At 36.3% G+C, this 11818-nt stretch overlaps 1 protein-coding gene across 2 annotated transcripts; it reads left to right on the plus strand.

Moving 5' to 3' along the window:
* The first annotated feature begins 151 nt into the window (after window positions 1-151).
* Cenpl (centromere protein L) lies at window positions 152-11239 on the plus strand. Of its 2 annotated transcripts, XM_046430249.2 has the most exons (6): window positions 152-508; window positions 770-957; window positions 2318-2506; window positions 3800-4051; window positions 8151-8693; window positions 10380-11239. In XM_046430249.2, the coding sequence occupies exons 3-6, from the start codon at window positions 2321-2323 to the stop codon at window positions 10449-10451; spliced, it is 1053 nt and encodes a 350-aa protein (XP_046286205.1). In that variant the 5' UTR covers window positions 152-508; window positions 770-957; window positions 2318-2320; the 3' UTR covers window positions 10452-11239. The 2 variants fall into 2 exon arrangements, with proteins under 2 accessions (XP_046286205.1, XP_046286206.1); XM_046430250.2 differs by lacking the exon at window positions 770-957.
* Window positions 11240-11818: the final 579 nt, after the last annotated feature.

The raw sequence follows: 11818 nt of genomic DNA on the forward strand, positions 1-11818 counted from the left end.
CGCTTCGCACCCGAGGAAAACCGAGAAGCAGCGCCGCGCAGTTGATAAAGACTAAGTCACCGGCCTTGACCTCAGTTAAAATGGCGACCTGGGTTACTTCACTGTCTTGAAATAGGAGGGGCGCCAGGGAGGCTTCCTGCGTGGGACCGCAGAGCGAGTCGGGAGATGATTTTAAACTGTGAAGGGCGCTGAGAGCCGAGCTGCCGCTTCTGGCCGTGGGCTTTCAGATCTGGCTTTACCCCAGGAGGGCTCGGGTGGAGAGCGAGTGGTCTCCTGTCTCTTGCCGACCCCCTCCGGCTAGGAGCGAGCGGCGGCCTCCTAGCTGGGCGCATTGGCGTTCGGGGGAGCTCGCTCGGGGAGCGCCGGCGGCACTCGGGCCTCTCCCTCAGCTGTCATTTTGGCGGCTTTTCACTTCAGGAGGTTTCAGCCTCGACCAAGTTCTGGAGCCGGATTGAAGAATGACTCGTGCACGCGGAATGGGTGACAGCGTCAGCACTGCACTTTATTGGTGAGCTGCTTTGTGTTGGTCCAGGACTGGCCGTGAACTTGGCTGTGGCCTGTGTCTTTAAGCACAGACGTGCTTTGCACTACGTGGTTGACACTCCGCCGCGCTCGGGCTTCGGAGCTGTTGGCCTTAGGGACTGGTGGGGTGTACCCAAGTGATTAAGCCCCTTTCTGCACGGACTACCTACAGGACAGACAACTCGGGGTGTCCTGGTTTGCTACCATGAATTTTAAATGGTACTTACAAATTATCATTTAAATGTAGTGATACTGCGTCCGGGCAATGGTGCGCACACCTGTAATCCCAGCTTTTCCGGAGGCAGAGGCCGGCCAGCTTCGGCAATTTAGCGAGACCAAAAAACAAACAACAACAACAACAACAACAACGGGGGTGTAGCGCGGTGGTAGAGATCCCTGGGTTCAATCCCTAGTACCGCAGAAATAAATAAAACTGTAAGTATAACCTCATTTGTGAAAAACTCTTTTAAAAGACTAACAGCACAGTAGTTGGGAGTAATTATAACTTTATTCCTTTCAGTGGAAATGGTATTTTCATGTTGGAGCTCTATGGAATACTTATGTTCGATTAAACCAATACTTGGTTAACAATTAAAGTGCACTTCAGCTTTGTATTAGGGCTGTCATGCAAGAGAATTATAAAGCACTATTTCAGTCAAAGCAGCTTAGACTTGCTGGGGGAACAAGAAATTCACACCAAGAAAATAAATGAACAGGGGCCAAAATGAGTGGTTCAGACTTGGTGAGGAGAGCTGTGTGGCTGCTGTATCTCCAAAGATTTTACAGAACATTCTTGAAGAATTTTGCTGGACTCCTTTGGAAATGAGATCTCTCTCTCTCCTTTGGAAATGAGATCTCTCTCTCTGTTTCTCTCTCTCTCTCTCTCTCTCTCTCTCTCTCTCTCTCACACACACACACACACACACACACACACACACACACCCACCCACCCACACCTTCCAGGAATGAGCCACAATACAGATAGAATCATATAATGTAGGCATTTCAGGGGCAAAAGATTTGGAAAAACCCTCTTGTTTGAATTTTCGAACAGGAATTTTTGCAAAAAAAAATTTTTTTTTTTCAAACAGAATTTGAAAGGAGGTCACATTCAAACATGGTCTTAAAGGAGGTGGAATAGGAAATGTGAATTCAGACAAGTGATATAGTTGATAGGCAGAAACATGAAGATTGAATATATTTATATCCTAGGTTGGAGAGGAGAAAAAGGAGAAGCTGAATTTGGACAGACTTAAATATCTGGCAGAGGAGTTTAGGATTTATATTGTCATGAGGTTTTTGCTCTGATAACTAACAATAGAGTGCCATTTCTGGAAAAATGTTTCACTCTTAGGGACTCTTGGTTGTGGTTATAAAAATATAGACCAGCTCATGGCTTTGGGAATGCATGACAAAGGCTGTTGAAGGAAGAATTTGATAGAATGTGCTGAATGACTACTTGTGAAAGAGTGGAGGTGGGGGACTGTAAGCATTTAAGTTCTCCTAGAAAATTGATAGGAATTTGAAAGTGGGCCAGTTAGCTTTTGGAAGGAAGGAGTTGAATTTAATTTTGAACATACTGTTTGTGGTATCTATAAAGTATTCATAAATATGGCTATAGCCAATGAGAAATGTAGCACTTCATGAAAAAGTTGAAGAAGGGGAAGGAAAGAAAGAATTATTTTATAGTGGGTAGAGGAATCTGTGGAACTGTGAATATGAGTTAATCTTTTAGTGTTTAGAATTCTGTCTTATTATTATTATTATTATTATTATTATTATTATTTTTATGTAGACCATGGATCCTTATGTTGCATCAGAATCAACACCTGAATTGACTCCTAGACAAAGTACATCCTCAGGTCTTAAAGATTACCTTATAGGTGCCACCCCTCTGCAAAAACGATTGGAGTCAGTTAGGAAGCAGACTTCATTTGTCCCAACCCCACCTCAAAGGAAAATTCCCCAGTGTTCACAATTGCAGGTATGCTTTGTGTTCTTTAAAAGAAAAGAAAAAATATATATATATATATATGTTGTAGATGGACACAATATCTTTATTTATTTTTATGTGGTCTGAGGATTGAACCAGTGCCTCACACATGCAAGGCAGGCGATCTACCATTGAACTACTGCCCCAGCCCATGTGGATTAATAAATAATTGAGACTATCTGAGCAAAACATTTCAATTTTTGTTATTGTTTATAATATCTTCTTAACCCTTCACTAATAAAATAAATGAGAAACAGTTAAATAATTTTATAGTATTAGCACTATATTCTTGTCTTTTATCTCCTTAATCTGGATCATTTCCACAGTATTTTTCTTTGTATTTTTTTATTTCTTTGTTGTATGATGTTAACATTTTTTTTTAAAGTACAATCTTTTCTCCCCTTTTTAAATAGAATACTGCTCATTTTGTATTTGTCTGATGTTTGCTTGTGATGAGAATGAAGTCATATTCTTTGTTGGAGCACTGCATAGGTGCTGTTGTGACCTTCATTGTAGCTGTTTTTATCAGGTTGATGCCTAGTATCTCTTGGGATAGGAGTCAAGTTTTGCATTTTTGTAACAACTTTCTTAAAGAAAAATTACTGATGCTGGTAATGAAAGTGATAGCTTTTAGCCAGAAAACAGAAATTTTATATGAAGATTGGAATGCCTTATTCTGTGCTTCTTTACCTTTATAATAATTTTGCCATATATTTTTATAACTATAAGAAAAAAGTGTAATTGTTTCAATAAATGTTCTATCCCGAACAAATATTTTTTTTCTCAAGTAAAGTTTTAAAAAATAGATGGAGCTGGAAAGCATGGACTTTTCTGGGGAAAACAGACAATAAAAATCAGACAGTATTTTATTGTCACTCAGTAATTAAGTGCTGTGAAGAAAAATAAAGCAGATATATAAAAATATATATCTATATCTTTATATAAAAAGATCTTTATATATCTTTTTATATAAAGAAATAGAGTGACACAGTTGGAGTGGGTATAGGTGCTACTTTAGTGGAGTAGCCTCTTGGGTGGCATATTGGGAAGAGATCAGAATGAAGTGAAGGAACATGCCATTCGAACTCCTGGGAAAGAGCATTCTAGAAGGGAATGTTCAGCGAAGTTTGAAGATCTATAAAAAATCTTGCAAACCCCACTTTAGTTTGATCTTTGGGAATGGAAAGATTTGGGCCTCAGTTATAGATTTGTATAAATACTTAAATCCTTTGATTCTTTCTTACTAATGTTTGTTAATTTTTAAACTTTTTTTTTCTTTTTTAGGAAGATATTGATTCTCAGAAGGTTGCTTTCCTCCTGCATAAACAATGGACTTTATATAGTGTAACTCCCTTATATAAATTCTCCTATAATAATCTTAAAGAGTATTCTAAACTTCTGAATGCATTTATTGCTGCTGAAAAGCAAAAAGGACTTGCTGTGGAAGTGGGAGAAGACTTCAACATTAAAGTGATTTTCTCTACTCTCCTGGGAATGAAAGGAACACAAAGGGACCCTGAAGCATTTCTTGTTCAAGTATAGTATATAAACAATTCTTGTTTCCTAGGGCAAAATGATCTACATTTTGTTTTTATTTTGTTCTTTTTAAAAATTTTGCAGTGCTGGGGATTGAACCCAGGGCCTTGCACATACTAGGCAAACTTTCTACCACTGAGCTACATCCCCAGCCATTTTTTAAAATTGTGAGACAGGGATTCACTAAGTTTCGCAGGCTGGCCTTAAACTTGTTATCCTCCTCTCTCAGCCTCCCAAGTAGTTCGAATTACTATGCACTACTATGGCCAGCAGCATTTTCTTGGTTTGGAAATAGTGGTATTTTCTTATTGTTTTTTAAGTTCCTAAGCTTGTGATTTTTTTAATGTATTTTATGTGTTATTTTACCAAAGTGTAATAATTAGATTATGGCCAATGTAAATTTTTTTGACATATATGTGTATGTGTAAAATTATGTTAATTTTATAAAACTTTGAAAATATGTAAAAGTACAAAGAAACTTAATGATCATAGTTAAGCTGGTGCATGCTTGTAATCCCAGCAACCTCAGGAGGCTGAAACAGGAGGATCATAAATTTGAGGTCAGCCTTAGCAACTTATTGAGACCCTGTCTCAAAATAAAAAAATGAAGAGGACTGGAGCTATAACCCAGTTGTAGAGTGCCCCTGGGTTCAATCCTTTGTACCAAAAAAGAAAAACTTTTTTTAAAACTCACAGTTAAAATTTATGGCATTTTTACCAATCAACATTGTAGATAATTATAGATTTTATATATATATATATATATACACACACACACACACACACACACACACACACACACATACACATACATACACACACACACGTATAATTCTCTGATTTTTATTAGGATTCAATTCCTAAAAGTAGAATTTTAGTAAAGTATGTAACATTCCATATAGTGATATATCATGCCATGTTACTCTTAGAAATGTAATATTTTAGAAAGGTAGCATATAATGGCCTGTGCCTGTAATCCCAGCAGCTCAGAAGGCTGAGGCAAGAGGATCACAAGTTCAAAGACAGCCTCATCAACTTAGTGAGGTCCTAAGCAACTTAGTGAGACCCTGTCTCAAAATGAAAAGGGCTGGGATGTGGCTCAGTGGTTAAGTACCCATGGGTTTAATCCCCACCACCCCCACCCCAAGTAAGGCTATCTTTTGATGAATTTAAAAAAAGACCACAGATTTATTTTGTTATTTGTAATAAAGTCTCTTCTGAATTTATTAATCTTAATCACTAATAAGAAAATGAAATCCTCAAGCAATTAACAAGACTGGATTTATTTTTTTATGTAAATCAAAGGTCAGCAAAGCATGGTCTGACCTGCTCTTTGTTTTGTAAATAAGGTTTTATTAGAATGTAGCTTCTTTCATATGCTATGTCTTATGTATGTGTGGCTACTTTGGGGCTGTGATAGCGGAGTTAAATAGTTGCAACAGAAAACACATGAACTGCAAAGCTTAAAATATTTATTATCTGTCCATTTACAGAAAAAGTTTGCTAACTCCTGGTATAGGTCATGGTATTGGCAAAGATCTCAAGGTGTTTGAGGGTTAGGTTCCATTGTTTGTAGCATAAATCCTGAGTTAACAGTGGATTAAAAATGATAGGCTCATTGTCTTCCTGAAAAGAAAGGGTAAATGAAGACAAACTGTCCAAGGCTGGCATGACGCTTGATGATGAGGTCATTAACAACCCAGACTCCTTTCATCTTTCTTCTCTACCATCTGTAGTGGATGACTTCCATTCTAAAGGTCACCTTATGGTCCAGGGTGGCTCCTGGAGCTATAAACATTATATTTAAGTTTCAGGCAGGGGGTAGAAGGAAGATGAGAGGGACAAAAGGAAACCCAGAAATGTGAATCTTGCTGAGATTCAGCAACTTCTGCTTACATCCTAGTTGGAAAGGAAGCTGGAAAATTTTTCTTTTTTAGTGGGCACTTTGCAACTTTAAGTAAAGGGACTATTTTATTGCAGAAGGAAAAATGGATACCAGGTAGTCAGCAGTCTGTGTCAAGTAAAATAGCTGATGTCAGAGACGTTTTGAGACTTGTATATCATAAAGATGTTCTCATGAGGATTAGAAATGATATAAATTCCTGGTACAGTGTTCTGATAGTTTTCAAAGTAAATTTCAGGGTTTTTATTTTTTTAATTTTATTAGTTGTAGATGGATACAATACCTTTATTTTATTTATTTATTTATTTATTTATTTATTTATTATTGGTTGTTCAAAACATTACAAAGCTCATGACATATCATCTTTCATACATTTGATTCAAGTGGGTTATGAACTCCCATTTTTACCCCAAATACAAGTTGCAGAATCACATCGGTTACACATCCACATTTTTACATAATGCCATATTAGTGACTGTTGTATTCTGCTACCTTTCCTATCCCCTACTATCCCCCCTCCCCTCCCATCTTCCCTCTCTATCCCATCTGCTGTTATTCAATTCTCTCCCTTGTTTTTTTTTTTTTTCCCCTTTCCCCTCACAAACTCTTATATGTAATTTTGTGTAACAATGAGGGTCTCCTTCCATTTCCATACAGTTTCCCTTCTCTCTCCCTTTCTCTCCCCCCACTCGTCTCTGTTTAATGTTAATCTTTTCCTCATGCTCTTCCTCCCTGTTATTTATTTTTTTAATGTGGTACTGAGGATTGAACCCAGTGCTTTGTACATGTTAGGCAAGCACTCTACCACTGAGCTACAACTCCAGTCCTGTAAATTTCATTTCTTGACAAGGTTATAGGACTCTTAAGTTATGAAAGTCTGATAAATATAGCATATCTGAGCTTCAAGGTATGCAAAAGTCTTTCATAATTTCTTAAATAAAAAGGAGGACTATGGTAAAAAGAAACTGCTCCAACGATCATCTCTAATGGCTGTGATCTTAACCTTGGCTTGGTCAATATTTAAACAAATCTTGAAGGTATTTATTATGTTACAAAGTTTGAGGGATTAGTCAGTAAGCTGGGAATATGATCAAGGTCCTCAACAATCTGAATGGATTGGTACAATGGGCTAAATTGAAAGAGCTTAAAATTTTAGTAGAAGTTTAGTTTATACCTCAGTCTAAGCTGGGGGAGATTTACCTATTTACAGCAAAATTGAATATGTAGGGCTAATTTTATAAAACTGTCTACTAAAAATCAGAAAACTGTAATCTAAGATTATACCAATAGAAGTATAATATAGATCAAAGATGATGATAGTCTTGTAATCAGATCTTTTTTGAAATAATCATGTTAACTTATGAATTACTCATGCATAAGAATTTCAGAAAAGAGTGTCCAGAATAGTAAAATAATGTGAGTCTATTTAGGAAAAATGGTTGAAGAAACTGGTTATGAGCCAGGCTTGGTGACTCATGCCTGTAATCCCAGCAACTTGGGAGGCTGAGGCAGAAGGATGTTTTGGACTAGCCTCAGCAACTTAGATCCTGCCTCAAAATAAAATTAAAAAGAGCTGGGGATGTTGCTCAGTGGTAAAGTGCCCCAGTTCCCCATTCCTGCACTACTCTCACAAAAGAAACTGTATATGTTGAACTTGGCAGTATATGTGGTAGGGATCATGAAATAGTTGAAGGGCTTTTCCTGTGGAGGAGAGAGTAAATTTTATTTATTTTACATGCGTATAAAGAAAGCAGGTCCATTTGGTGGAAACTACGGGGCTTGATGTATGGAATTGCATTTTAAGTTGATGGAAGGAGTTGCCTTAGAAAATGTTGGTATCTTCCCCAGTGGGAGAATTCAATATGTTGAATTTGGTGACCTTACAGTCCCTTCTAAAGTTGAGATTTTTTTTTTTTTCAAGATACTGTACCTAATTATTCTATGTAGGTATCTCCTTTTTTTGCATTTTCATTGCACCAAGATCTTGCCATATGACATACCTCTATAAAATATTAGAAGAAGAGTCAATTATTTTTATAAACCCTAATAATGACTAGCAACACTATTCCTTTTTTGTCTTTTGAACAATATGTCATTTTATTTCTAATGTGCTAATTAATTTTGGGAAGATGTAATTTAGGAGTAAATGTACTTTTGAACTTAATGAATTTGTTTTACTTTTACTTTCCCTTGTAGATTTTGTCAAAATCTCAAATGCCATCTGAGAACAGAGAAGGTAAAGTGTTATGGACTGGTTGGTTCTGCTGTGTATTTGGAGATAATCTCCTGGAGACTGTTTCACAAGATTTCACTTGTCTACCCTTATTCCTTGCAAATGGAGCAGAGTCTAATACAGCCATAATTGGAACTTGGTTTCAGAAGACTTTTGACTGTTATTTCAGTCCTTTAGCAATCAATGCATTTAATCTTTCCTGGATGGCTGCTATGTGGACTGCATGTCAAATGGACTGCTATATGGCTACTACTGAATTTCTTTGGTCTGTTCCCTGTAGTCCTCAAAGTCTGGACATTTCTTATGCAATTCATCCAGAGGATGCAAAAGCTCTGTGGGACAGTGTCCACAAAACACCTGGGGAGGTTACCCAGGAGGAAGTTGACTTATTTATGGACTGCCTTTATTCACATTTCCATAGGCATTTCAAAATTCATTTATCAGCCACAAGATTGGTTCGTGTTTCAACATCTGTAGCTTCTGCACATACTGATGGAAAAGTAAAGGTCAGTTTGAACAAATCTGATTAAGAAATTTTTTTCTTCTTATTGGCAGTTTTCAACATGCATGGTGACTTGATCATCACATTGAAGAAAAACATTTGAATGTATGCCAACTGAAGATAATAGAGATACTTTATTTTATGCTTTATAAATGATTTATCAAAGTCTTTAGCCTTGTTTTTGCAGCCCTATAATGGAAGAACATTATACGTGTATACTATAGACTTAGATGATAATTTAAATTATTATTCTGTAATAATATGAGTTATAATTCTTTCAAAATTGTTTCTTATCAAATTTTGAAATAATTATGAAAGTTATAGAAGATTTCATGTTAGAAAGAAATTTATAGCCAGAAACACAGAAAAAGGTATCATCTTTATATTTTAGGCTTTTCTATCCCCATTGGAAAGGACTAATAGACACATTGTTTTACTCTTTTGAAGTGCTTATTACAAGAAATATCAGAAATAGAGTTAGTCCAGGACTGGGGTTTGGCGCAGCGATAAAGCACTTGCCCAACACATTGGAGGCCCTGGGTTCGATCCTCAGCACCACATAAAAATACATAAATAAAGCTATCGTGTTCAACTACAAATAAAAGATAAATATTAAAAAAAAGAAAAAAAAAAGAAATAGAGTTAGTCCCTAAAGCATATTTGAAAATAGAGCTGTGTTATGCTCTCAGTGAACATTTCCTATGGTCTTGTTATTGTGTTAGGAGATTTTTTTGTTTCTTTTTTAAATTGATACATATTTATGGGAGTACAGTATGATAATTTATGACATATGTACAATGTTAGTGATCTGATCACAGTAATTAGCATTTCCATTCTCTTCATTTATCCTTTCTATGTGTGGGAACCTTCAGACTCTTCTAGTATTTTAAAATATATATTAAGTAGTTGTAGACTATAATTACCTCACTGTGCTACAGAACACCAAAATCAGTTCCTCCTATCTGATTATATTTTGGTACTATTATCTAATCTGTCCCCTCTTACCTCTACCCTTCCTAGCTTCTAGTGACCACTGTACTGTTTTTATATGAGGTGAACTTTTTTAGCTTCCACAAAATGGAAAGCTTATATTTGTCTAGAGGACCTTAATTGTGTGTATGTGTATATATGTTTTATTGGGGATTGAACCCAAGGTTACTCTGCTCCACTCCCAGCCCTTTTATTTTTTTATTTTTGAGATAGGGTCTTGCTAAGTTGCTCAGCGTGTGCCACCGTGCCTGGCTGGCCTTTAACATTTGCCTCAGCCTCCTGAGTAGTTGGGATTACAAGTGTTCACCACTGTGCCTCAGCTGGGTGTTTTTATCCACATTTTATTTTAAAACAAGAAAACAGGTCAAGGTAAGTTTAAGTGATACATGGAAGATAGCTTAGTAAGGCGAGAAGTCAAGATTTGTACTCTCTTAGGTTCCAGGAGCACAGTTTTCTATAAATTATCTTTTTCAGAATGGAAAGCTGGGAAATAATTTTAAGGAGAAGAGATCAGCATTAAAAAGGAAAGAAATAGAAGATATAAAAATGATAGTGTATTGAATGTGCCAAATTCAATGAACTAAATCCAGAAATTCGACCAGTGTAACACTGATCATTCAAATATCAAACTGCCCTGCTATAATATTATTCTAATTTTAAATTAATTTCTTTCTTTCTTTCTTTTTTTTTTTTTTTACAGATTCTGTGTCATAAATACCTTATTGGTGTGTTGGCATATTTGACAGAACTGGCAATTTTTCAAATTGAATGAGTGAACAATAAGTTATGGATCATATACTCTTTTCTCACTAATTATTTGGTTAGTTGCTACGCTGAAAGGGTCTGCAAGAGAGGTGGGTATGTATCTCTGCCTCTGCTTTCCTCACAGTAGCTTTGGAGTTGCCCAGATGAAAGCCAAGGAGGATTTAGAAGAACAAGGACTGTGGCACTGGATGAACCACAGCCACGCGCTTGTACTGGTCATGATGATCTCAGATGACAATGCCTAGGAGCAATGTTGTGTTGTTAATTTCTTGGTTATCTTTTTAAAAAATGTTTTTCATATCAAACTTTTAGAATTCAAATGTGATATCTAATATTGGGTATTTTTGATTTAGATTTTTAAAACCTTTAATCCCTTTGAAGCATTTTAGACTTGCAATCAAAGAATTTTCATCTTCTAAAGACATTTTGCTAGCATTGTTTTGCTGTAGAGAACTGGCCATCAAAATCCTCTCAAAAATTCTAGCTGGGTATGATGGCATATGCCTGTAATCCCAGCAGCTTGGGAGGCTGAGGCAGTTTCAAAGCCAGCTTTAGCAATTTAGTGAGGCCCTATCTCAAAATAAAAAATGAAAAGTGCTGGGGATGTGGCTCAGTGGTTAAACACCCCTGGGTTTAATCCCTGGTACCAAAAACAAAACAAAACAAAACAAAACAAAAAACCCTCTCAAAAGGAAAATAAAGATTAATAGACTTTTTTAAAGCCACTAATATGCTTCTGATTTTAATATTGTTCAATTCTTATAACAGTGTTAAATTAAATATTTACTTTTAAAATGAAGTAGTGTGTTTCTCAGTGTCTTTGTTTTTTTGTTGTGCGGCCCCGCAATATCTTGCAAAATTTTATGTGTGCATTTGTTTTAATTAACAGTTTTACTCCTAAGATTCTATCCTAAAATTTCACCTGCTAATAATAATAATAATGATGCAAAAGGAAGATTATTTATTACAACAGTATTTATAATAGCAACACTGAAACCAATTCAAATGCCCATCAGCTGGATCTGTTTGAATGAACTATAAGTGCCAACTCAATTATTATGATGCAACTATAAAAAAGTGAGGAAAATAATCTGCATGCTCTCATAGAGTGATCTCCAGGAATATTATATGTGAAAGAGTAAGATGTGATGTATGTAGTGTATGATATGCTACATTTTATGTAAGGGATGAGGGAAATATGAGTTTATACGTTTATTTCCTTATGTTTTCAAAAACCATTGGAAGAGCCAGCTGTGGTGGCACATGTCTGTGATCCCAGCAGGCAGAGGCAGCAGGGAGGCAGAGACAGGATCATAGTTTGAGGAAAACTTGGGCAATTTAGTGAGACCTTTTCTCAAAACAAAGAAATAAGGC

The sequence above is a fragment of the Marmota monax genome, unplaced genomic scaffold (genome assembly GCF_021218885.2).
Source record: "Marmota monax isolate L192 unplaced genomic scaffold, Marmota_monax_Labrador192_F-V1.1 WCK01_AAM20220418_F8-fsc00055, whole genome shotgun sequence".
NCBI lineage: Eukaryota > Metazoa > Chordata > Mammalia > Rodentia > Sciuridae > Marmota > Marmota monax.